This window comes from Strix aluco, chromosome 7 (genome assembly GCF_031877795.1).
Source record: "Strix aluco isolate bStrAlu1 chromosome 7, bStrAlu1.hap1, whole genome shotgun sequence".
NCBI classification, from domain to species: Eukaryota; Metazoa; Chordata; class Aves; order Strigiformes; family Strigidae; genus Strix; species Strix aluco.
Genome location: NC_133937.1, coordinates 7147984 through 7174866, shown reverse-complemented (window position 1 = coordinate 7174866; position 26883 = coordinate 7147984). Strand labels below are relative to the sequence as shown.

The following is a 26883-nucleotide window of genomic DNA, read 5'->3' as shown; positions in this document are numbered from 1 at the left end:
CCGCGGGAGCCTTTTCCTGCCCCCTCCCCTCGGACCCCACCTTGCGCAACCTGGCACCTTGGTCGCCCTTTCCTCCTGGAGTAGCGGTGAGGCAGTTCCCCACCACCACCTGCTGGTGCTCCCCGCCCTGCCCAGCTCACGCCGGGCTTCTTCTGGATCACTTGTGGGGTTTTTTGTTTGTGTTTGTTTTTTTAATTAGTGGGTAATTCCTGCCTGGAGCACGGCCGCTCGGGCACTGCCCGTCTCTCCCCCCCGGACCTCAGCCCTCAGCCCCGGGGCCGGGGCCGCGCCCCGCGCCGGGGCCGCCGGTGCCAGCGGGGGGAGCGGCGGGGCGGGGCCGGGCCGCAGCTCCGCTCAGCGCCGTGGCGGCGGGCGGGCCATGGCGGTGGGGCTGGAGGAGGCCTTCGGGGCGGCGGGCGAGTTCGGCGGCGGGCAGCGGCGCCTCACCGCCCTCCTGGTGCTGCTGCAGGTGAGGCGGGCGGGCGGCGCTCTCCCGCGCCCGTGTTTGGTTCGGTTGGGGTCGGGCTGCGTTGGTTTCTCTTTGCCTCCCCCGGGGCCCGCCGCAGCCCCGGCAGCATCCCGGTGGCGGGACGGGCCGGGAGGAGCGGGGGAAAGAGCCGGGGCCAGCGCGCGTCTCTGGGCCGGCGGCGGCCCCCGCGCTCGCCCCGCCGCCCGCCCGGGCTGGCCCTGGCGCCGGGGACCCGCGCCCCGCCGCGGGGGGCTCGGGCATCCTTCCCGGGGCCGGTGGCAGAGCCGGGGCCGGCCGGGCCGCGGGGGTCCTGCCCCCCGCTCCGCCGCCCCCCGGCACCTTCCCCCTCGCCGGTGCCGGCCCGCGGCAGGGACCCTCCCCGGCAGGGCTGTGGCAAACGCCCTCCCGGAGCCCCGCGCGGTTTGATGGGCCTTTCGGGACGGGTTTGCTGGGTTTTGTTCCTTTTGCAAGTCGCTTTTCAAACGTTTTTCTCGCCTCGGTACTGTCTTGCGTGCTTAACTTCTCAGAGTTGACGGTCCGTTTTCCTTATTTCTATGCGCATCTTCCGCTTCTCGAAGAGCGCCTTTTAAACTTCTGCGGAGTGGAAGGAAATGGGAGTGTAACCACAGCAACTGGGGTTTTTTTGGTGGTTTATTTTATTTTTTTTTTAAAACCTCTTGTGAAAAGCGGTATGCAGGGTGCCGGCTTTAAATAGTGCCCACACCCCCGCATGCAAACATGTTTCACTCGCTTAGTTTCTTCCTAACAGGCTTCCTCCTGTCAGTGCAGTTCTGCATTTTGAATTAAAACACTGTTGTGAGGGCGGGAGATGGTGCCGATTGCAGGTTTTTGTTTATAACTTGTTTCTGCAAGAACGTCTAAGGTAAGCACGGGATAAAATAGCAGATTAAAACGACGTCCAGTCAGATGCACCACCAAAGACTTGGGGTGCAATGAAGGAAGCCGGTCTAGATTCAAAACTTGTCTGTCAGTGGTAATGTGCTAAAAAACCACTAATGAGTGGGTATGCTTAAGGATAATGTTATTTTAAGTTAGAAAAAATAAAAACACGTGCAAAGCCCGGAAGACTTTCAAAACATCTTGAAGCCCATGTTGATGGATAAATATTCCTATAAGGGTTTCTTTATGAAAATGTTTTTATTCCTGCGCGTTCTAGTTTTTCTAATGATCAGGTTAAGGTTTCAGTCTCTGCAATGGAAAGAACTAGCAGAGACTTTTAAAAATACAATCTTAGATTTCTTTTTTTTTTTGACTTGTCACTATAGGTTGTATTCTTTGAGTATAGTAAGTAAATTATTATTTTTTTAAATAATAATAATAATAATCTTGGTCTAAGTGTTAGATCTTAGCTATGAAACTGTGATGAAGTTCTTAACATCTTCCTTTCCTGTGCCTGGCCACAAGACTGCAAGAACAAACTGAACAACTTTGCAGCAGAAAGGAGGCACATCAAGATGAAGCTTTCACTCAAAGTGCACTGGTATCTCTGGTGTGGTACCTGCTGCTCCCAACAGCCTCAATGGTCACATCTGGGGATTTAAACGTAGTAGACTGACTGCATTCTGTTTGTGATGCTGGGTAAAGGGAAACTGTTAATTGTTAGCTTAATGAAGAGCTTACAGTATTCTGTCAGGTCTCCTTGGGACTTTTTATGGTAAGTGATTGTGTCTTATTTTAAGGTATACGTGGCTTGTCAGTCAATGCTTATTGTGCTTGTGGGAGCTGTGCCCGAGTATCACATAGACCAAGAAGGAATTGGAACGAGCAGAGCTGAGCTGGCCAAGCGTATCCATTTTGCGGACAACTTCACGTCTATAGTAACTGAGGCAAGTACTTCCGTCACGCCTAACCATTTCTTCTCTTCCTGGGATTTCTGCCACGTGGCGCTTGTAAAAGCTCAGGAGGGCTTAGTGTAAAGTTTTGCTTATACTGTTAAAAAGTGTTGGAACCCACCCATCTGGCTCTTTTATTTTAAAATCTGAAAGTGTATGACTAAATGATTAGCTTTTGTAACATAAATCTAATACTAACTTACGTTAAACTGTCTGTATCCTGTTTATATTGTTTTCAGTTTACTTTCAGGTGTTTTAGAATCTCATTACTAGTGAAGAATGGTCATTTAACTACAGTTTATGGAATTTAGGATGAACTCCTCCTAATGTCTGTTTTCTATCAAGAAAAGGTTCAATTTGTCCTGTCTGCACAATCTGCTGTGCGTGTGAGCTTTACCATGAGTTGCATTAGTTTTTCACAGAAGATACATCTTAAAAATTAAAACTAGTATGAAAATGAAACTCGTGCACCACATGTCTGGGTATTTTAATGCGTGGTGAGAGTGGGAGATGAAACAGATTGAAGTTTGCTGAGTGGGTCAGAAGCTTGACCCTTCATCCTTACGCCTTGTGAATTCTGTGCCAGAGGCTGCGTTTGCTTTTTGCTGGTCCCTGGTCTGTAATCACTCAGGCAAGTGCAAGTGACTGAAGCATCGCTGCCAGTGCCAGAAAAAAAGGCTGCGTGGGTGGCTTGGCCTGCAGCTGAGCTGTCAGAGTCCTGCTGATGGGATTCTTGGAGCGGTTGTCAGTAAACTCGTATAAGGCAGGTTAGCACTTGGTGTAGCTGATACCAAATTTTTGCTTCCTTCCCGTTATGCCAAATGTGACAGTGTAATGTTTTATCTTGGAAAAATGTAGTGACTATACATCAGAAGGAATGATGCAATATTGATCATATCCTTTGTCAGAAAAACATTTTTTGATTAGCCTGTTTTCCAAGATCACCCTTCACTTTCAGAGTCTTAGCAGGACACGTGATACAGGGCAGTGCTTAATTTATAATCAGAAATCAGCAACTTTTAACTAATACTGTGTTTGTAAATGCGGAAGTTGGTGTCCCTATTTCCAAAACATGCAGTAGTTCTCAAGACTCATCAAAACAAATTTATGTTTTCATTCATTTCAGTAACTTTAGAATGTTTAAAACTATATTGTTAATAGTCTTTTCATGGAATTTTTAGATGCTGGTTAACTTTTTGCTGTATGCTAGTGGTCTGGTAACTATCAAACTGCCACATGGATTTAAAGAGCTGAGAGGATGTCTGTTTTGGTGATAGCAAAACTGGCAGCATTTTTGTTGGCAAGCTACAGTTAATTTTGACAAATATTTAACAAGTTCCTTTTGTGCAAACAAAGTAGATAGACGTATTCTTTTAAAAGTTACATTCTTCACAGATTATTATATCAGACTTGTTAAAATACGAGCATCTTCCAGTGACACACTAAGCAGCACAAGTAGCAGTTTGTGAAAGCGATCTTTTGTCTTGTTCTATCCTGAGAGAGGAAGCTGCTTTTGTAAAGTTTTATTTCCTTTATTTTGGTGATGGAGCTTAAACTGTAAATATTTTCAGTTCTGTTCTGGTTTGGCAGGGGCACTGTTCTATTCTGGAGGTCAACAGTGCTGCAGAGCAGCTCTTCAGTTCTGCTTCAAGAACTAATCCTTGTAATTAATTTTGGTGTAACTAAGACTTTGTAAATAATAGCTCAGGCTTGGTTCATGGAGAATGCAGTTTTACTTCTTGGTCTGGCATCAACTCAGTCCCCTGCTTTAACAAGTAATGATGCTTTGGAAGGTGAGTTCAGGAATGTCCTACATTTGGTGTAGAAATCATCTTTTACCTTGGGAAGTTGATTTTTACAGCCACATCCAGGACCGTAAAGTTGTTTTGTCTCTTGCATCAGCCTGAAACAGTCTGCAGACAAGAACTGGGAGTTTGAGATTTGTATGCTGTGGCATGCTAGCACGGAGAGGAAGGACTTATGCCAGCAGTGCTCTGTGCCTTGGAGAGTACATGCTGTGATATTTCTATATTTGAGGTTTCCTGAGGATTCCTGCCCAGGAATATTTAATTGTTGAAGTCTCCTCAAAAAGTTAAGAAACCATAAGTTTTGGGACTACATCCTTATCTAGTGTGATAGGGTAGAATCTACTACCCAGTGGGGTATAGTAGAAACCTGTTGCAAGTGCTGCTGCACAGGAGTTTTACTTTCCCAGGGTATCCAGAAGTCCCCCAAAACTCTGAATTGCTGGAACACTGGGTACATTGGACTAAAGAAGGCATCCTGTGATCGTGTTAAATCTTGTCCCGCCCCTGCGACCTGCATCTTGTGGGCTCCTGGATGGGGAGAGGACAGGTAACTGGTGGGTTACGGGGTGGATGGAGCCATGTCTTCTCTGTACTTTGCCACTGTGAGTTCTGATTGAGTAAAAGCACATTTCTTGAGATTGCTATAAGTAAAAGTTTCAGTAAATTCCTAATATTCTTTGGGGTTCTATATTAGTTCAAGGCAGACACTTCAGGGCTGTGGTCCTAGTCTGATGTATTGGATTTTGGTCATGGCCCTCTTCTCTTAGGCTTTTTTATTTGTTTGTTTTTAAACCAGCTACTTCTTTTAAAAAAAAGCAAATGGGATTAGGATCCATCTTCCTTTTCCCAAAGGACATACTGCACATGTCATTTAAAAAGTCAGCATGACACTCATCTACTTTTTTGAAAGTAAATTTTCCAATAAATACACTGGGAATTATTTGAAATACTCAAATAATGATTAAATGTTTCTTTGGGTAAAGCTTTGCATTGAATCAGTTAAATTTTTTTCCTGGGAAATCATTTAGGATTTTCTGATTGCCATTCTTTCCCAATTTCATGCTGCCAGCAATGTTCTATGAGTGTTGATTCTCCTTGTTCATAGCAGAGGGGTTGCATAAGCTGTCTGTGTGCCTTGCTCCATCAGGAAATACTATAAGTTTCATTCCGATTTCAACTCGCTGTCAGCTGATTTTCTTTTCTGCCAGTTTTTGGTTATGATGCCTTAGTTTAGCTTCTGAATGAGGTAGAAAGTACGTTTTATAACGAAACCCATCTTTATTTCTGACTTTTGATTATAAATGCATGTATGCAATAAGATAATAAAATATCAAAGAGTAGTCATTATAAACAAGGACATCGTTCTGTAATCCCTTCTTGATTCTCTTCAGCAATTCAACATGTATATGATGAGGAAGGGCACCAGGGATTACTCTTGCTTCAGGAAGCATAGCTGCACAGCATTAACTCTTGAAGTACTGCAGTAGTGAACATGCGCTATTCTTGCGAATGAATAATTTTTGTTACCTGTTCATTGAAATAGCTACGCTTGGTCAATGTTGAAATGGCTAAGCTGTTAACATTTCAGACTTCCCTTGTTTTAGTATCTTAAGATAAGTTGCCTTGCCAAAGCTTGGGAATTGGGGTGCAACTAACTATACTTACCAAGTTAAAAGCTTATAATGTATTATAATGAAATTTCTTGGAGGAGAGAAAGTAGATGTGAGACTCTGTTAGGGAAGAAAAAATAGGACTACTGCTGGCTTACCTATACAACTTTGAACAAAACTCTAATTGGATATAAAGCAAGAAGTGGGAAGTGGCAAGAGAAGAATTCTGATAGTTTTTCGAGGAAGCCAGCAACTTGCTGTTAATACTTTTAACAATAAGGAGATTCTTTTTTTGACAGTGGTACCTAATCGAACAAGAAGCCTACAAAGTAAGCCTTGCATCTTCCCTATTTTTTGCTGGATTGCTTATTGGAAATATCACATTTGGCCCTTTGTCAGATAAACTGGGCAGAAAACCAGTGTATATCTCAGGTAAGGTTTTTCAAAGGTTTTTCTTAAGCATTCTACATGGATAACATCATCTCTTTCTTTTCTGCCTGTGGGCCACCCTACCTGGAGGCTGCCCGTGGGTCACCTGCTCTGTCCATGATATGGAGTCAGTGATCTGTGTAAGCGTTTCACTCTGAGTAGAGCAGCACTAAAATTGGTTAGTATGAGTGCGCTGAGCAACGTAACGGTCGCTGGAGTATCGATGGGAGATAAAAAATAACCTGGTTTTGCTATGACTGTCACTATTGGAGCACAGTATTCCACACACTGCCCAACCATACTGTTCCCAATAAAAATAATTTGCCTTTTTTTTGGAGGGGGAGAATGATTTACCTGAACATCTTTAGAGTGGGTTACTCATGTCCTGGTGTTTTGCTTTCCAGCTGCATTTGCAGCCAGAGGATTTTTGTGTTGAATGACAACATCGTCTCAAGGAAACATCATCTTTGGCATTGCACACCTCAAGTGTGTGACTTGAAAATGATTGTGATTTTCATATGGTGTGATTTCAGGAAGCCAAATGCGAGAGATTAGAGACGAGTACTATAGACTACTCATTACAGTCAGTAACTGCCTGTGGTCCCTCTCTTTCTTACGAGTTCAAGCTGCGTAGCGTAAATACTAATTACATTTTATTCTCTCTCTGCAGGTCTCTTTTTTGATGTCGTTTTTGGGTATGTCACAGCATTAGCTCCGAATTATGACATTTTTGCAGTTTCGCGTTTTTTTGTTGGAATTGTGAATGGTGGAATGGCTCTTGTGTCTTTTGTCCTAACACAAGAATATGTAGGAAAATCATTTTGGTCATTTACAGGTGGGATTTGGGAATATTTAATCATTATTACTGTGCCACGTATTGTTCTGACTGTCAGTACCTTACATTGTACATTTGTGCCAAGTAAAATCAGTTTGTAGCGTAAGTCAAAAAGTGTGATGTGAGTCACCCAGTTTCTAATTTGTGTGGGAAAGGTGCCTGAATAAGGAAGATGGGATTGAGTTTGTTTGATAAATAGCAAAGCTGATGTTTTAAAATTAGTACATTGACTCCTAAAATTTCTCAATTTGTACACGGCATTACATTAAAAAATAATACATGTTTTGGCAGATCCTGCCAACTTCAGAACAGTGCTGTATGGTGTCTTAGGAAGGTATTCTTCAAAGTGTTCGGAGGTTTCCCTGCACCACAAAGTGACTTAGTGCCAGGATAGTATTTTTTCTGCTGCTGAATGTGCTGACTGTCCAGTATTTTTAAATGTCCTTTTTTGTATGCCACTGCCAAGTCTTAAAATAAATTTAACACTTGCACGTCAGACTGTTGTAAAGCTGGAGTAGCTCAGACTGTAACACCTTTTTGGCTAGCACAACATGGGGAAAAACTTGGTCCAAATGATGACTTGCTGTGGCTGTAAGCATATTTTTCTCTCTCATTTCTTCAGTTACCTCATTCTACTATTTTCTTCTTCTATGGACTCCTGGGAATGTAGGAGACAGTTGTGTTTAGTTATAGCTTTCCACTTTTTTTTTTTTTTTTTCAAAAAGTGCTGAATTTTCTTCTCCTGGGTTCACTTTTTTGACTCACGTCCTCTCTCTCTCTCCCACCCCTCCCTCCCCCTTGCCCTGTTGTCTCTCTCTGCTCTCCCTGGCCTTTGTCCCTGCAGGGCCAGCCTCCTGATGGACCGAAGAGACAGTCCGTTTCCTGCTGCTTGTTGCTCTAGATGCTTTATTCTAGTTCTGCTCAGCTGTTGAGAAAGAGGTGCTGGACAACTGATCAGGGGCTGAAGGAGAGGGAGCTGCTGGAGGCAGCTCAGCAGGGCTGAAGAAGCTCTTCTAGGTGTTGGCTGGGAGTTAGGCTTTGTGGGTGATAGCAGAGAGCTTCTGGGTTAGTACAAGATCTTCTGTGTTAGTCTGCAGAGGGTTTGTTGTTAGGCTTTTCGAGTTCTAGTTGACCCCATTTTTAACGTTTTTATTTATGCTTGTTCATCAGAAGTCTGCTGCAATAAACCTCTGGCTTGCAGCTGGTTTTGTACTGAACTCAGTCCTTGTACTTTTATAATTACTTCCAACTTCTGTTCCAGCCTGCCACCTCTATTCAAGATTGCCTTAATAGACCTAAATAAATCGTTCACGCTCAACACTTCCCCTTTCTATCCTCATGTTCTCTTTAGTCTGTAGGTTCCTGTTCATTTCTTGCTCTCTGCTGTGTACCACCATTTTTGAAAGGGAAAAAAAACCCCAACCCCCCCTACATTTATACAATGCTATTCTTCATTGGGATTGCGAAATACATTTAAGCCAGCTGGTTCACAAATGCTGTAAAGATACATCATAAAATTGCTATTTTATTTAGGTATATCATGGGCTAGGAATTTCAGGTTTCTGCTTAAGAATGTTTTTTTTTCTTTTGCCAATGGTTTCAGTAGTCACCGTTTTGGTCTTGTATTTTCAGGTTCGTTAACTAATTTGACATTTGCTGTTGGCATTGCTGTTTACGCTTTACTGGGTTACTGGGTAAGACAATGGCGCTACCTTGCCTTGGTATCAAATAGTCCAGGAGTCATCTTCCTCCTTCTTTCTTTGTAAGTGGTTCACGTGCATTATAATGATAAGAAAAACTATGTAGCAATTTAACAATTATCTTTTTTTTTTCCCTCATCATTTGTGAGGGGTATAAGCAAGGATGACATTTTCCTGTATGGTTTTGTGAACCAAGCAAGAGAAAAATCGTGTTGTGAAGGAAGAAGCAGTTTGAAATGAAGCAGAAGGTCAGGGTTGCCCAGAAGACGAGCTTGTGTTTCTGCATGTTGTTACAGTTGTGGTGGGCAGCGTTGCAAAGAGCAGCTGTGTGCCAGCTGTCCAATAAAACTCAATTACAAATCTGCTTGGGGAAGGGAAGGCTTGCCAGAGGCTGCGAGCTGGCGTGTCAGCCAGGAACACTGCCTCCTGCCAAGAAAGGGCTTCGCCGCTTGAGAAGTTTTGGAAGTGATCCTAGAGGGATTTTGGAGTTTCTTTTTGAGACACATGCGTGCCAAGGGAAATAAGTGAGAGCACTTGGAATTGCCTTTTTAGCGTGGTACGCTGTGTGTCTGCTTGCTTTTGAGGTCCCTTGTATCTGTTCCTAGCACTGTTGTGCTTGGGTGCTCCTATTTAGAATTCCTACATGGACGTTATCATAAAAATTATTATGAAATTCATCAATATTTAAGAAATTAAAAGTGCAAGCTTTGGCCTATGTTGTTAAAAAAATATTCTTTTAACATATCAAGTAATACACCTTGTATACTTCTGATTGCTAGTTAAAGCTGCACAAGAAATAAAAGAATTAGTGTAGTGGGTTGTCTACACATTAATACAGAGAATGTCTAGCATACAGCATAGAAAAAAACCTGATTTTTACTTCAGTTGGTTTTTTAAATTTAAATTATTTTTTAGATAGATCTGCTCTTGAAATAACTCATGTTAAAGAATACACCACCACCCCCCACCACCACCCCCGTCTTCTTGTACTCAAGGAAAACAAAGCTTCTGGGCTGAGGAAAAGTTCTGCATAATATATTTTCTTTTATGGTGTTCTGTTTCTGATGGAAACAAAATTACTTCCCCTGAATACTAAAAATACTGTGATCCTCTGAAGTAATGAAAGTTTAGTTTGATTGTAGGATGTGTATGTCTGTTAGGAGTACCAGAAAAATGTTCAGTTAAATATACTCTATTCCTTATTTTATGGCTTGTATAAAAGCAGCAGCACACTCTACAACCTGAAAAAAATAGGAATCGTGAACTGAAGTTGTGGTAGACAAGGATATTCTGGTTATACTTGGGAATAAGAGATTTAAAACTTATGCTGGTAATGGCACCTGACAAGAAATTCCCCAGTAAGTTTTCTTTCCTCTTCTCTTCACTGCAAGTCAGAGCCCTTCCCATAAGTGAGAAGCTTGAAATAAACTTTGTGCAAAAACGTTTTGTGTGTGCTGTTGAGATATTTGGGATTTGAGGTGCTTCCTGGATAATACTAGTGTAGCATTTCTTAAGAAGTCAGTTCAGCAGAAGTCAAGATTTAGATTTAAATATTTCTAATATTGCCTTGTCAAGCATCTCCAAGAATCCTGTAAGGTTAACTGTATTATTATCAGAGTATGTGGAATTTAATGTGCAGAACAGTGCAAATAGAATGTTTTGCTCTGGATTTTGTATTGGCACTTTTTTTAAGAATTGATCTGCAAAATGGAAGGATTGACTTTAGTGCTGTGTTCGTATGAATGAACTTGTCATAATTGATTTTCTGTTCTTTCCTGTTAGTATGCTCCCAGAATCACCACGATGGCTGTATTCCCAAGGGAAAATGGCAGAAGCTGAAGATGTGTTGCAATATATTGCCCTTGGAAATGGAAAAGAGAGATTAAATCTAAAATTAAAACCAAGTGCAGGAACTTTGAGAAAGGATGAATTGGCACCTGGCATCCTAAACTTAATAAAACACCCAGTCCTTCGGTGGCGAACCATCGTACTGATGTACATCTGGTACGCAGTAACAAGATACTGAGATGCTGTGAATGACTCAAACATGAGGAAACAATTAAGATTTTCATCCTTTTCTTTTAAAAATTCTTCCCTCAAAAACTAAATTGTAAATTTGCTAGTTGATGGCAGACAATAATCTAAAGTGATGTGTTGTAAAGTTGATGTTTCATTATTATTTCATTTTCAGTGTGTTACTTAGTAGATTTTGAAGCAGTTTCTAAGAAATAATTTGCTGAGAACATATTTACATTGAGTGAAATGAGAAGCTGCAGCAGAAATTACTGAGAGCATGAGTATTTGAACCATTTAGAAAGATGGATTAGGCAACAGTAGAGACCTGGAGTAAGAATAGGCATTAAGAGCCCAAAAGCACATTATACAGGTTCAGTGAAAGAAAATGGTAAGATAAAATACAGATTGCATAGATTTATATTAGGTGCTGTCTTGAAAAGTGCTACAACTTGGAAAAAAAAGAATCACCCTGAAGCACTGGAGGATATATTACCAATAAATGGTGGTGCAGAGGGAAGCCCTGCGGAGGGGAGGGTGTTGGGTTGGTTGTTACAGCAGCTGCTGTTGCAGATTGGCTTGAGCTAAGATCTGTTGGAGGAACAGCTGTGTTCCGAAATGCAAGAACAAGTTTTTGCTTTAAAGTTCGAGGTCATTTGAGACAGTTGTCATGAGGTAGATGAGAAAAATCAGTAGTTTGATGTGTGGGGTAAGCAGAGATGTGCAGGATGTGGGAGGAGCGGCAGGAACATCTTTGCTCAGTAGGACCTTTCCAGAAGCATCTTAGACTATTAAGTTGCTGCTAGGTAAATATAAGTAACTATGGTGATAAGCAATTGCACGAAGGCATTCTTACCTCCTGGAAGAAGAGGTTGCAGCGCAGTTTTGCGGCCTGAAACCCTGTTGAGATACAGTGCGTGGAGCTGTGGAGTGGCGTCACAGCGCTTGTCACCCATCTGCTTGTGCTGTTGCTCAGGAGCCCTTAGCACCACCCTCAGCTGAGACTGATGGAGGACATGCTGCTTCTCCCTGTATCGGGCAAACCTTCCCTTTTCTACATCACTTGGCCCAGATTTTGCTTGGACACTAAGGGAGCAACTAGGGAATAGGCAAAATGTCTTTGTAAGACCTGGTGGCCTTTCCAAACCAGTGTTGTTTTTTGTGGGGCAGGGATGTGGGGGCTTTGTTCTTTCCAAGGAAAGTGAGAATAGGTTTGCTGGGGAAGCCTTCCCTAGGTTTGGAGAAGACACTCTGTGTTAAGCAATGGATGTACATAAAATTTTCTTTAATAGAATTGTTTTTGCAACAGATAAGTATTGGCTGCTTACGGTTAAACTTATTAGATTTACTAAATAACCTAGGAAAAAAAGCAAGCTAAGAAAATTCTGAAAGTTATGCTGTGCATATATATGAGCATTTGTTTTCTTTCAAGAAGTTACTTTAAATAGGAACTATTCTCTTTGCCTTGTTTCCTTTTTGGGGGAAAATAAGAGTTCTCTTCCCAGCATGCAACTCAATATAGCTAATCCATAACTCGGCATAATTTACCTTTTAAATACTTTTTTAGCCCTAAAGGCTAGTTACGTTAGTAATGTGACTTTTGTGGTTATTTTTAGGTATGTCTGCAGCTTTGTGTACTATGGACTAACTTTAAATGCTGGTGAATTAAAAGGAAATCTGTATTTAAATGTGGCTCTTTCTGGTCTTGCAGAAGTTCCAGCATTTCCTCTCTGCATGTTTTTTATTGAGAAATCCTGGTAAGAAAAACTTATTTCCTAGTTTTCTACATATGTTTGTAGATAGCCTAGAAAAATATTAACATTTTTCTCAGTAGGGAACTTCACTGTTTCTAAACAGTGTTGACTCTTTGGGAATTTACTCCGCTGCAGGGGATTTTGCAGTTGATACAGAAATGGGACTCTGATTTTCTACCTCTACTGTTTTTTAGTTTTGTTCATCTTTAGAATTACTCAGAGATGAGCTTTTCAATGATAAATGCTTTCAAAAAAAAAATTGGAATTTATAGAAAAATTGTGAGTAGCCTAGTTATTTAAGTATCTATAGCTTATATTTCTCTTGCGTATTTTATTCAGAATGACTTGTTTTTGTACCGCTTGCCAACTGTGGTTGAAAGCAGTTTTCAGCATTGTTCGTTTTTACTTAAACTTTTCAAAGAGAACTTTGAAGTGAGAGCTGTTCAGTTTTGATTAAGGCATGAACGATCGATGTCCATGTATTTGGAGGCCATCCTTTATGTGGGTACTTACTTCAAAAGGCCGAACAGTCTGGCAACTCAGAGCTACTCAGGGTTTCACGTAACCTTCAGTTTGAGTATCTTTGTAATGATACTTTGGTCTTGCTGAGCTCAGTGGCAGAAAGCCCATTTTCTTCAGTTAGGTGAGGATGTCACCTTTTGGGTTTTTTGGGCTGTAAAAAGCTGTCAGCTCGATCGAGCTAAAAATCAAAACCACCAGCCACCTTTCACCTCAAGCGTGAGTCAAGGACGTGCATTTAAACCACAAACTGCACAAGTCCTTTTCTACATCTCTTTTTCCATTGTAATTTGTTAAACTAATTGTAAATTTCAAGCTTTTGGTTTCCTGAAGTAAGTTTATATGTAGTTTTAAGTGCTTAATGCAAAACAGAACACGATGAGCCAGCTGCTCTGTTTTCATTCAGTTTTAGGGACTAGTATCCTTAAAGTATAGCTTTTTTTGTTTCAAGAAATATTCAGAAGATCTTAAAAACGAGTATTGTGTGTTTGTTACAGATAAACTGTAGTTCTACTAGTATGGGGTAGTAGTTAGAAATAGCTGTGAGAGTTCATGAAGTAACAAGCATGTATAGTATTTCTACATGCCTGCAAACTGTTACTAAGAATGTCTTTATTTGTGGTCCTTTGCAAATAATTATGAAATACTTAAGTATGGCAGATGTGGAGATGGGCTGATGATTTTCTATCCTGTTGTCTTCTCTTTTATTTTAAAACATTAATCAGTAGAAATAGCCTTTGCTTGTTTCCATGCATATAAGACAGAAAAGTATACAAAATAGTTTTACTGTGTGTCATAACTGCATATATTTATGCAAAGTTGTGAAAGAGACATACAGCTTAGAAAGAATTAGAATTACATTTTCATTAATTTGATCTTTGTGGGTATGCATTGTAATACCCTTTTGGTGACAGGGCCCATTGCCTGCTCAGTACAGAGAAGAAAAGTCTATGCGTTCTTGTTGCTGAAGCAGATGGGTTCTTCTCAAGGCCACAAATTCGGTAGCTTAGAAATCAAAACTTGACTAGAAATAGGAAAGCTTTTTGAAGCACTTACCAAGGTACAGTAGGTTTATAACTGCTATTAATGCTGCTATGTACTTTAGTTGGTATTTTGAAGATAAATTCAAAAAATACTGAAGGACTTTGTTTCCATATTCATCTGGGTGCTCTTTTCCTTCTAGGTCTGGAAGACGTAAAACTATGACATGTTTTCTGGTATTTGCAGGAGTTGCCTGTATATTGACCATGTTTTTACCAACAAATGCTGGTAAGTATGTAGTGCTGCTAAAGTAAATGTTTGTTAATTAGGATAAAAGCTGACAAAACAGGTTTATGAGTATTTTGTGATTGAGTATATCGGGGCCTAAAGCCCTATCCATTTATACCTCTGTCTTTCCCTGTCTATTCCTTCTGGGGCTGGTCAGGGAGCCAGGGTCTTGTCTATATTGCTTTTAACTTCCTACAGGCATAATTTGACCCTGTTAATTGACTAAGTTTGTCTGACTTGCAAGCCCTTGGCGTTTTGAAGGTCAGACCAAGCTATCGCATTCTGTCTCAAATACTGGCACTGCATGTATTTATCACTATTAAGCAGCTTACCTTAAAATACTGGATTTAATATCCAGACTGCATTGCTGTGTAAAGTTAATTTGACTGGATCTTGCCAAGCGTAATTTTACATTTGGTTTGGTGGCATGTAATATTTATAGAAATAGGAACTGAGGTTTTCCTGAATTAGAAGCTTAATTAATCATAAAAAACCCAAACCACTAAAAAGCCGTAAAAAAATGTTGTACTTGAAAAAGAGAAATGGCTGTCAGATTTGCAATATGGAAGCCATAGGGATGGCAAGAAGCTTGCTGCCTTTCTCAATCTCGTGCTGTGTATTGCTGCATTATGCAGTTGTGAGGACAGTTCATGGTAACAGTGGAGTATCATCAAGTACATTTCTCATCTCAAAAGATGTGGTTTTTTTCTAACATTGTCAGTGCTATGTTTGTTTGGGTTTGTATTTTTGCTTTTCCTTCCATTTCAAGTACAACTTTTCTGTACTAATACTTATTTTACCTACTGAAAGATACGTCTGTATGACACTAACAAATTGAAGCGGCCTCTCTCTGCTTGTATTTTTCTTCATATCTCTTCAGTAGAAATGCTTTAGCCTTAACAGTGTTTTGAGGAGCACCAGCGATGTGATTACAAGGTAGCATTCTATAGGTTGTGCTTATCCTTAAGTTATATATGCTGTCTGGCATCCATTTCAATTTGATCTCGGAAGAGTCGTAGGAAGAAAGACAGAGATAAAATATCCCGTAATGCTATTTGCCATGCTTGTGTTAATTCAAGTCCTCAGATATTTTGTTGCTCCTTTTGTTGAGACAGTTTCTTCCTTTGTTCCAACAAGTTTGCTCTTTGTGCTTCTTTTTATATATTTTAAAACAAAATTAAAGAAAAACAGTAGTGACTAATCAGGATAGGGTAATAATTCCTGAAGAGCTGCTAAATTTCAGGAACTCTTCTGCCTTTTCCAGTTGACTTGACTTTAACCCCATTAAAATGTCTTACTTTCTACTGTGGCTCTTTGCCCAGAGTGATCTGTGTCAGTTAAGTAGAAAGGAATTCAGCTCCCAGCATGATGAAGATGAGTCACTTTGGATGAAATGAGGGTTGTTGCATCTCTAGTCTGACCCTCCTGCTTCTAAGGAGAACACTTATGTTTGTCTAAGTCTGCATTCTTGTGAGTGATTGATAAGATCCTTGATTTTATTGCAAAGATTTTAAGGTTTTAATAAGTAAGTGGGCACTTGCATCTCATGCCTGTGACCTTCACTCGATTTCTAAATAACTCTGCTGACTTGTGAATAAGAATCTGATCCATGTCATCTTCCCTGTGGAATAAGCCGAGAACATTTCTGTTATTAAAGATGTGTACTGAATTTGAGACTAAAAATCTCTCAATGATTAAGTAAAAACTGATACATCCCTTCAGCTCTATCTTTCCTTATCGCTTAGAACTCATCAGTTAATTTGTGTGAGTATCAGATTGGAAGATGGTGAGGGAGAGTGACAGCGTGGGGGGAATGGAGCTGTAATATTCTTCCCTTTCAAAAGCTGTTGTAAAGCATGGAAACATCTGCATTTTGTGTTTGCTCTGCTGTGGCAAGCAAAGGAGACTTCTAGTCTAGGGGGAACTAGATTTTAACTGCTGTTTCAATTTATGTGCTTGTGCTGAACACAATAATTTTTTGTGACTTTCATTGATATGCTTTCCACTGAAGAAAGAAACTTTGCAGTTCCTCAAATCAATTTTGCCTCAGCTTTTGCTAATGTTGGGTATTTCCTTTTGTGTTGAGAACTGCCCTTCCTTGGTGGATAGTTTTTTCTGAAGCAAATTTAAAGACTCCTTTAGGTTCAAAAGTACTGCTTAAGTGAACTTTTACTCATGAAGATGACAGGTGAATATACATAATGGCACTGAAAACAAGACTACTAATGGCATTGATAGCATCAGAACTTAATCACAGAGCAACTCCTGTTCTAGAAGGTGTTAAGCATCAGCATCGTTTGTTACTATTTTCCCTCCTTTTCCTTTTCTAAATTCCAAAGCTGAATTAATGGAAGATTATCACTTATCAATAAAACTCAAATGCATGAATTTACTAAGAACTTACAACTTTGCCTTTTACCAAAGTTTGAAACAGTTGCCCTGACTGTACTGCTTCAGGCAGAATTGTGTGCACAGCGCTGCTACTGGACATTCAAGTGAAAGGGTGTTAGATGAAATAGAATAGAAATGTTGAAGGCGATCCATGGGCGTGCTTGGCTGGACCTAGCAAATGACCTATAAATGGTCAGCAGAATCCCCATAGCAGAAAGTGCATTCCTGCTTAACGGCATTACATTTTGTAGATGTAAAGAAAATAATGGACTGTTCTGCAAGAATTGCTAAAAATATGTTCGAGACTCTGAGGAAAATATAAAGACTCTGTCTGGGCTGGCTTACACAAGGAAGCTGACGTGCAGTGAATTTCCAGTATGCTTCTAATCCCACAATAATTCCCACATGGCCGGCCTTCAGCCTCCCCTGCCGGAGGGAACCTGGAGAAGACAGTGCACTTCAAATTCACTCCTGAGCTTCTGAGTGCTAATTTCTCTGTCTAGACAGACTCTTTCTTCTGTTTTAATAGTAAGACCAAAACTTTGCAAGTGCACTAATGCTACATTTCTAATACATGGATATGCAGTGTTCAATTTAAGTCTCCCTGGGAGAGAAACAGCAAGCTTTAAAACATACTTGAGAATTACAAATCTCTTTTTCATTGCTTCATGTTTGATTGATGGAAGAGAAGGGATGTCCCAGCTTTCTGACGGCACTCAGCAGGGCTCTGAGGACCAGGTTCACACCTTTGCATCTGGCAAGTGTATGTAGTATTCCAGTCCTTACTGAGCAAAAGGAGAACTTGGATGAAAATGTTACATCTGTTTTGCGTGAATTACATACATAACTGCAAAAATGCATCACGCTTCAAGAAATTAAATCACAGAATCATCTAGGTTGGAAAAGACCTTGAAGATCATCCAGTCCAACCATCAACCCAACATTAACAGTTCCCAACTACACCAGATCCCTCAGCGCTATGTCGACCTGACTCTTAAACACCTCCAGGGATGGGGACTCCACCACCTCCCTGGGCAGCCCATTCCAATGCCTAACAACCCGTCCTGTAAAGAAATGCTTCCTAATATCCAGTCTAAACCTTCCCTGGCACAACTTGAGGCCATTCCCTCTTGTTCTATCACTTATTACTTGGTTAAAGAGCCTCATCCCCAGCTCTCTGCAACCTCCCTTCAGGTAGTTGTAGAGGGCGATGAGGTCTCCCCTCAGCCTCCTCTTCAATCTTTCTGGATTTCATTTTATGTACAATTGAATTTCTGCTTCAGTTGAAATAGAATCTGACTTGATCATATGAATAGAACTGAAAATATTCAAGGACAAAATTAAAAGAAAAGCAATTGAGAAGCAATCAGACTTTCCCATTACTTAATCAGCATCATTTCATCTAAACTGAAACATGCTGAACTCAGTGCCGAGGAAGAGAACCTGAAATATAACTAATCAGAGCATTCATTCTTCTTCATGCTTTAAAAAAAAAAATTTGAATTCTCCTTTTATTTAAATGGGTGGTGCAAAGATAACCATAACCAAAATCAGGATAATGAAAGCCACGTTTCTTTCGGACTTTAAAAGATGCACGCTTCAGTTTAGCCAACTAAACTCTGTCCATTAGTAAGCTAGGGTGCAATAACATTTTTTCTTTCCAATTACAAAGCTGTTACATTTTAAGTCCCAACAGGATGTCCTTGGGGAGCAAATAAACTGTTGAGGGTGAATAAAGTTTTTATGGTTTTAATCTAATAAATTAGTCAAGGAGGCTATGTTGCCTGTCAAAAGATGCAGTTACCTGGTAAGGTATTCTGACTGAAGAGCTGGAAGTGTTAGCAGTCCATTGAGAGCTGTGATAGTTTATATTTTCCCCCCAGAATGGGTCAGAGTTTCTTGGTCCTAAATACAATTTTATGTATCTGTTCTTATGCTAGCTCTTAAAATGGTTGGGAAGAACTGAGATACTGCTTTCTTGCTTTTAGTTGAAAAACATATGGATGAAACATTGTTTTTGCACGACAGTCTCTTTTAAGAGGACTGGATGTTTTCAAAATTGTGTGAAAAAGAGTAAGAAAACAGTCTATTTATGCTTACAGCTTGTTTTCTCTTTCTTGAAAGGTCTGCTCCTCAGTCCCACTTTGTTAGCTTTGTGTGGAAAAATGATGGTCAGCGCTGCTTTCAACATCGTGTATATTTATACATCTGAACTATACCCAACGGTACTGAGGTAATTTAACAGAGCTCCTGGGTGAATAAAAATACTTTTCATGCACGGTGATACTGATTGCTGGTGTGCTTATCTGTAACTATTTTTACCTGAAATATATTGATATGAGTTTTTTCTCTAATTACGGCAGCTGCCAGGGCTTGGAAGGGCTTCTCCTATTAGTAACACATTCTGCATCAGTACACTTTCCTGGGCTGTTTGTGGCAACTTCCTCTAGGTCTGAATTTGGAATAAAAATATGAAAACCAACTTCTTACACTGCAATGTTAGGTGCCATATTTCTCATTTCTACTATTGATTTTTGGGAGTAAAATTACAGGGTGCAAAACCAAACATAATGATGTGGTGGAAGTGCATGCATACTTCATCATAAATATAGACTATGCAGTAAGGACTATTTACAGTCCTTCTGTATAGTTACATCTCCGATACGATTATGTTTGTTTGCCTGCTGAAAAGCAAGTGGTTTTCTATATCTGTTATTTAATTAAATATTCATAATGCAATTCATTTAAATGGTTTCTGTATGACAGTTATTTGCTTTACACCATTTAATTCATGAACAAGTGAGCTAAAGCCTTAGTTAACTATTTTTCATAGTTCTCACCAAGTGTATGTGAGGTTACTCTCTCTCTTCTTGTCCCAAGATCAACCTGAGGTAGGAAAATACAATACCACACAGTCTTGTTCTTCTCGCCCCCATTTTGGTTCCATGTGATTTTCTGAATGGTACTCTTAAGTACGTGTTCAGAATTTGAGCCCTATTGCACTAGTTGCTGCAGAAACTGAGCCCTCATTGGAGAGCAGGGAAGTTGAAAGCTGCCGTGGCGTGGGAGGGTGTCCCAGCTGATAGCTGTGTCCTGTAGCACCATAGAGGTAGTTAGGATGGTGAGGTAAATCACTTGATTCCAGGACACTGAGGGCTTTGGGGAGGGGAAATAATTATGTGGGTGACTCCTTGGATTGGCTTTTTTTCTCTTTTGAGGTTCACAAATTACCATATTTTACAGAGGCATAAAAGCTAGGCTGCGAATGCAGTTTTTGCAGTAAAACTTGTGAGGATGGAGGTGGATTGACTGTTTCTAGATACTGAGCTTGTGATTCTTGGCACAGGTTTAGGTTTAATATGCAAGCCCCAAGCACGCTGACTGAAATGAGATGTGGGTGTTTGTTTGCATTCTCCCCATATAAACTTTTGTATCCTTTTTAAGGCCTTTTTTCTTAAGTGGATATTTTTTTGACTTTTTGTTTTCCTGTCCCCTCTGCTTTCCTGGAGTTGCAAATCAAGAGAATTAAATCTGAAAATGTTTTAATTCCTCAGGTTTTGCTTGTTGCACTGTGTTTTCACGTTACTCTGAGTTCCTAAGTCCCGCTGACATTCAGTGCCAAGTATGTGACAGCTCATACCTAGCAGGAATTACAGTAGTGTCTCTCGGTGTTTGAAACTAAGCATTTGTGATTAGGGAGATTAAAAAAAAAAAAATTAATCAAGTGCTGCTTCATTTGAGAATATGCACTAATATTCTGGGAAAAAAGTAACTTTATGTGTCAAAGATACAGCCAGCTAGCGGTGAAAATGCAAGAGTAAAGACAGTTAAAAAATTAGCAACTTTATTAGACCACTCGTGTTTAATAATATGACAAACTGTTGTGTTAAACTATATGAACATTCCTCACATCTGACAGTTTATACATTTAAAAATATGTTTGATACCTCTCTGGTACTTCAACTGCAAATACTATATTTTATGCAAGAAAAGCAGTGATGGGTGAGTGTTAAATTTAAAGCAAAGCATCAGCACCATCTGGTGGTCTTTGCAAAACTTCGTAGTGATCCTGGCATTGCCCTGGCAGCAGAACTCAGGCATGCCCTGTGATGAGACATGTGTCACTCAAAGGGGAGAGGACGTGGAATAAACTGTGGTGTGGTTTTTGTTTTGTGGGCTTTTTTTTTGTTTGTTTGGTTTTTTTTTTCCCAGTTGGATGTTTTGCAGAAAAATTAAATATCTTCAGTGTTACTGCTCCTTATTTAAACCTACTTATTTGAGCATGAGGACTGTAGGTATATTTTTTTAATTAACTGGTACATGGAGTAATGACAAATACACTTCATGCTAGGAATGGGGAAGTGCTGCGAGCTGGAGAGTGTGTACATGCTTTGGGCTTTTTTTCCTTTTTGATGTGTCTTTAAAATACCTGCTGGGGTACAAAAAAGTTAAAAATAGAAAACATCACTGCTGTTGCATGTTGGACAAAAAGGAAGGTTGTCTTGGGGAACAAAATGTAATCATACTGTAGTAATATAGATGTAAAAACTCACGTTTTTTTCATGAGAAGATGATTGCAAAATGATGACATCCTTGTATGTGATGGGTGAAATCAGAGTGGGACCACTGGACTGTCTAAGATAGCTTTGGAAAGCTTATTTGCTGATTTCTACAGTGGGGAAACTACTGTATTTTCACTTAATGTCAGTGGTGGTAGATAAATTAGTACTTCTTTAAAATACCTGCCCTTTTAACCTCTAGCTTTCTTTGCAAGGCTCTCTCAATAATTCTTTCTGTTGAACAGGAGTCCTTGGTGAGCGTAGTGCAATTTTGGGTGCCAGCAGCAGAGAGGTTTTTGCCTTTGTGCAGGGCTGTACCCCGCTCAGGGCACTGTGCTGGGCAAGCAGCATGGCTCGGGGCGTGCTGCGTGGCACGGGTAATCTGCCAGGCAGCTGCAGCTGGACTAACTGGCTTGAGCAAAGCCCCCAGCTGATGCGATTACCCTGGTTGTGGAGCTATTCTGGCTGGCATTAGCTCGGTGCTGTGCTCCGTGGGATGGTAGGAACACATGCGGTCAATCAGGTTTAGTGGGTCTTCACGTGAGGGGGGTAAAACTGGGGCAGTAAGGTGAGACCCGCGGTGGGTAGTCAGCTGTCGGCAGCGCAGCACCTCAGGAAGGCTCAGCTGATAGTTCTTGGGTGAGAATGCATTTTTCCTCTTGGATACCGTGATGTTCTGCATAGCCCAAAGTGTTGAATACTGAGTTAAAGATATCCCGAAGTCTTCTAACAACTTTTATTTTGTATTGGAATTGAAATGGCACAATTTGCATTTAGGATCACCTTTTGCCCTACTCCCTCTTGGCAGACAGCAAGAAGCCATCAGACCTCTGGATAGGGACTGGTTTAGGGTCAGTGGGAAGGATGCTTCTAAATGAATGGTTCACATGCACACTGGTGTCTCTCATCTGTTCAGGGATTTTGCTGACAAGGGGAGGTGCTTGGCCTTGTCTTGTGGGATTTGGGTTGATACTGCCTCAGTGTGAGGAAGCATGGGTTGCTGTTCTCCTTTTCCCAAGAGGACCTGATGAGAGAAAAGGTTGCTTTGTCTGTGACAAAGTGACAAAGTCACTGGTGTCTCATCAGCTCCTTCCATCATCTATCTGTTTCCCTTAACCTGTGCAAAAGGCCATTAGGAAGGGACGTGCAGGTGGGCGGTTCTGCTGTACTAGTGACCCATGTCACCTCTCTGCTTGTCATCTTTAGTCCTGTCACTGTCTTCCTGTCTTTGGAGGAAGAAAAGGAAACAGGGTGAGAAGGAGCAGCTCGGCTCGGTGGTGTGACTGAGGATGATGAATGAGAGGAAGCAACTGAGAGACGTAGGGAGAAGAACAGCCACCGTGAGCTGGTTCTTGCTGTCTCCCTGATGACTGGTGCCAGTGTCAGTCTCTGAAGGGGCCGTTAAATACCATATTTAGGAGCGATACAGAGATGGAAGATTTTTGCATTTGATTGAGAAATGAAAGACTTTGAGGATTTTTGTAACTTTCTTTGAAGAGGATCTTTGAAGAGGATCCTGCTGTTCTAACCCATGCTTTGATTATCACGGTCTAGATGAGATTGTTTTAAACTTGTCTGAAAATTGAAGGGGTCACAGAATTCAGCAGCCCCTCTAGTGACATCTGGCCAGATGTTTTCAAGCTTGACTCTGGCAGATAGCTATTTTCCATCTGGAGGTAAGCACTGACTTTTCATCTGTGCAACCTGAGGTGGCAGAAGAGAGGCTGCAGCTGATGGCCTGAGCTGGAGATAGCATTCAGGATCTTCCCTCTGAAGATCCTGCTAGATTTTGAAATCATTCCCCTTCCAGCACAGGGATGTCCAATTAAATTGCCCTATATGGCAGGTTGGAAAACCTCTCTGTTTGTTCAAACTTCTGTGAAGGATTGAACAACAGGGTGGTTTTGCTGGGGTTTGAAAGGGTGTGATTTACCTTGCTGGCAGCTAGTTGTAAAAAATCTTTGGAGTAACTGCTAGAGGTCTTTAATTTTTTTTTAAATGAAGACTATTGATAACTTTAAAAAAAAAAAGTGTAAGTTAGTTCTGACAGTGCCACCACATGTTCATGCATGATTCAGTTGTGGATTCCTAAACTACAAACCTTTCATCCTTTGTTTGAAACAGAAATGCTGGCTTGGGTGTGTGTTCCATGTCTTGCAGATTTGCGGGCATTTTGGCTCCATTTGTGCCATCTATGGTAAGATTATTTTCTACTTTTTATGTAACTCAGATTTATTATATTCTCTCAAAAGCACTTTGCTGACTTTGGTACCACACATGCCTATATTCCTTGAAGACAAATTTGTTTTTATGAAAAATTAAATAACATTGACTCATTTACAAGAATTAATGAACAAAATGTTTAGAAATACCTAGTATTTGATCCTTTTTGGAAACAATTTTCTGTGTTGTGTTAGCATTTCATTTCTTAGTGAAATGATTGTCATATAATGTATTTGGTACTGCTAAGGCTCACTCAATATCTGACTTTTTAGGCACATAAAGTTTTCATATGAAGCTGTTCCTGTGAAAGGACGTTTATTGGGTTTCTTAGTTCTAGCAGTATATGGATAATTGCACACATTGCTGGAGTGAGAAGTTGCGGTCGTTTGGATTTGACTGCAGTTCATATGGGTGATATATTGTAAGAGCAGGAAACAATGCTGGGTTTTTACTGTGGATTTTTAATTTTAGAAATCTCTTAGTCCTTCTGTACCGTTCGTGGTGTTTGGAATCAGTGGACTGTCCGCAGGATTCCTGACTCTCCTTCTGCCAGAAACACTAAATAAGCCAATTGCTGAGACCATCGAAGATCTCCAGAGTTCCAAATACCAAGTGCTTAAAACCGAAGAGGCAGAGTAATATTTTTTTTTTTTTTTTTACTGTAGCTTTGCATTATTTTCCCCTTTATCCTACGGGAGCCATGATTTAGTGCATATTGCTTAGATTGTGCATGAATGAATGTGTGCATGAAGTTTTTAAAGCCATTTTTCTCTTGCATTCAGTAGAGATTAAATTTATGTTTCGTTTGGCTCTTAAAGACAAGAAGGCTAACAGTTTTCACCTGTTTCCATTAAATAATATGTAAACGAATACTATTTTGTTTCCTTAAAGGAAAACAAATTTTAGAAAGGCAGTCTAAAATAATCAGGGACAATATGTTCAGCAACATTCCTGTGCTTTTACAATAAAACAACTAGGCATATTTTTCATATCTTGGATTGTGCTTTTTTGTCATGTTTTGTAGTGGAACATAATCTAAAATTAATATATAGCTGAGGAAGTGTTTTATCCTTCATTAGTCTCCTGGGTTAGAGCTATTTAAAGTGTTTTCCTGTTGTTGATATGCACTAAATAAAACATTTGAAGAGGGAAATGAAAGTTCTGTTTGTTTCAACAGGTAGTATAATAGAAAATGTGGAGTATATCCCCTAAGTTTGGGAATGGCTTCCCAGAAGAATTAGTTTTAAAAGGGAGTGGGCAGGGAAATTCCTATAAGAAGGGAATTGTTAGCTTAGAACTAAGAAGGCTTAGTGTGGATATAAAAGAATATGTTTTTCTTACATTTTTTTTCTTGACATGCTAGCTTGTTAATTATCTGGTAATTATTGTATTTGATCAGTTTTATCATGCTATACACACTATTATGCTTTCTTTTTATGCCTAATACATAGTAATACTGCATTCAGTTGAAATGGAAAAAAAAGAATAATTTTTGAGCTTTTTGAATATAATTTCACTTCTGATTTTTAAAAAAATCAATGAATTTTGGTTTTCACATTTAATATTAGCCTATAAAATAGGACAAGAAAAATAAGACATGTAAACTTTCTCAATAATTACTTTTCTTCCATTTGACAGGCAAGCCAGTTAGAAGAAAACACTGAAGTTTCAGAAGGCCTGTCTGTGGTGGAAATTGAAGACTCATTGAGAAGGTGCAATAACAGTTGAAGGGCAGATGCTTGCTGTATATATTTCACAGGAAATGTTGGAGGACTCGTGTATAATGCTGTTTGTAGCATGTTGAACAGTTTTATGTGGAGGCAGATTGAGAAGGTGGAAGAAGTTGATCAAAGCTTGTGAGAAAAGAGGTGACAAATCTCTGCCTTAATTTAATGACTTAACAAGAGCATACTTTGGATGTTTGGACTTCTCTATGACTTCTTAAAGTGAAGTATTAATTTATTTTACAAAATGTAATTGCTAGCTTCAGATTAAGCTATAATGTTGTAATTGAAGTGATGTGTATAATTTAAAATTTAGATGGCTGTATATATTCAGGCAAGCTGTAATTGTGAAAAGTAACAGCATCCTGTATATGCTAGTTTTCTCTAGAGGGTTTTTTGCCTCTAAATTATGGTATACCTCACAATGTGAAGAGACCAAAGATTTTTATGGGTTGTTGGCCTTAGTATGTCTAGCATAAGAAACCTGAACAGGAGATCTGAAAGGAGGATAAATGGATTTTATTGTGGGAGTAAGTAATTTCTTAATACAGTCGTACATGAACAGATACATAAAGTTAAAAATAATACTGTATTGGAAAAATGATGTCAGGCCTTTAGGAGGTGCATTTAAAGGAGAGGATGAGTAACCTTTTAGACAAAGGTTATTAAGTTCTAACTGTACATGTGGAACTAGAAATTATTGAACACGAGTCATCTATTGTATAATATATGTAATAGTGTATAATCCAGTACATTTCCACATGAATTGGAAATTCTTCCTGCGAGGGGTTTGTGTGTGTGTGTTTGGTTAACAGTTAATATATTTATGTTGGAAGAGATGCACCACAAATGTTACAGTTTTTTGATGGCCAACACAATTTTGTTATTAAAAAGAAAATTACTTAATGTCTGTATTATGAGTTCTGCTTCTTCCAGGCTGTTTACCCACGCGTTTTGAAGCATACTTGTGCAGTTTTGATTTTGATCCTTTATCTAATGCATCTGATAGGAGAAGGTTACTGAAAGGCCTCTATTTTGAGCAAGTTCCATAGTTAAATAATAGTTCTGCAAATGAACACTCACCCGTGCAGGTGTGGGTGCACTTATGCACACACATGTGCACACAGAAGCACAGGCGGGTTGCTCTGCCTGGATGCCTCACTGCAATCTGTGCTGTGTCCGTGCGTGCTTTACAAATAGCCTGATCGGGTTCCCAGCAGGTGAAAATCAACTGGCAATCAGAACATTTAGAGAATGCTGACATACGGGTGGATTGCGCATGTGTGTACTTAACCTCTGGGGCTGAAGCTTGATGTCAAACAGCCTATAGAATATGCTGCAAACTTTTATCTTCTGATCATTTATTTATTCATCATTTTTGTAATGTTTTGCTTTCATGAGGACTCGAATTGAGTTTGTGAATATTTTTTCCTGAATAATATTAATGTCTTCCATTGCATTAACATTTATAACCATAGTGATGGATTATACCTCTTCAAAGGATAATTGGGTCAGCAGGGATATGGTAAAGACCAAGTTTTGTTACTGTTGACTTCAATTTTTTTTATTACAAGAAATAAAATTTAATAAGAAATAGAATGATATAAAGTTGTATTCCCAAAGCAAGGACAAGATTTGGAACAGGAGGATTGTAAAGGTACCATTATGTGCTGGGAGTCTATTTCTTCCTCCTGTCATAGCTATCAGGCTGTATCAGTGCATTTTTC

At 40.0% G+C, this 26883-nt stretch overlaps 1 protein-coding gene across 4 annotated transcripts; it reads left to right on the top strand.

The window, feature by feature from the left end:
* Positions 1 to 378: 378 nt before the first annotated feature.
* LOC141925778 (solute carrier family 22 member 15-like) lies at positions 379 to 26062 on the top strand. 4 transcript variants are annotated; one of them, XM_074830316.1, is made up of 12 exons: positions 379 to 469; positions 2170 to 2316; positions 6040 to 6172; positions 6840 to 7004; positions 8637 to 8766; positions 10487 to 10708; positions 12334 to 12474; positions 14174 to 14259; positions 18775 to 18883; positions 23334 to 23406; positions 23904 to 24067; positions 25071 to 26062. In XM_074830316.1, the coding sequence occupies exons 1-12, from the start codon at positions 380 to 382 to the stop codon at positions 25081 to 25083; spliced, it is 1473 nt and encodes a 490-aa protein (XP_074686417.1). In that variant the 5' UTR covers position 379; the 3' UTR covers positions 25084 to 26062. The 4 variants fall into 4 exon arrangements, with proteins under 4 accessions (XP_074686417.1, XP_074686419.1, XP_074686418.1 ...); XM_074830318.1 differs by lacking the exon at positions 379 to 469 and adding an exon at positions 782 to 1352; XM_074830317.1 differs by lacking the exon at positions 379 to 469 and adding an exon at positions 782 to 2068.
* The last annotated feature ends 821 nt before the right edge of the window (positions 26063 to 26883 follow it).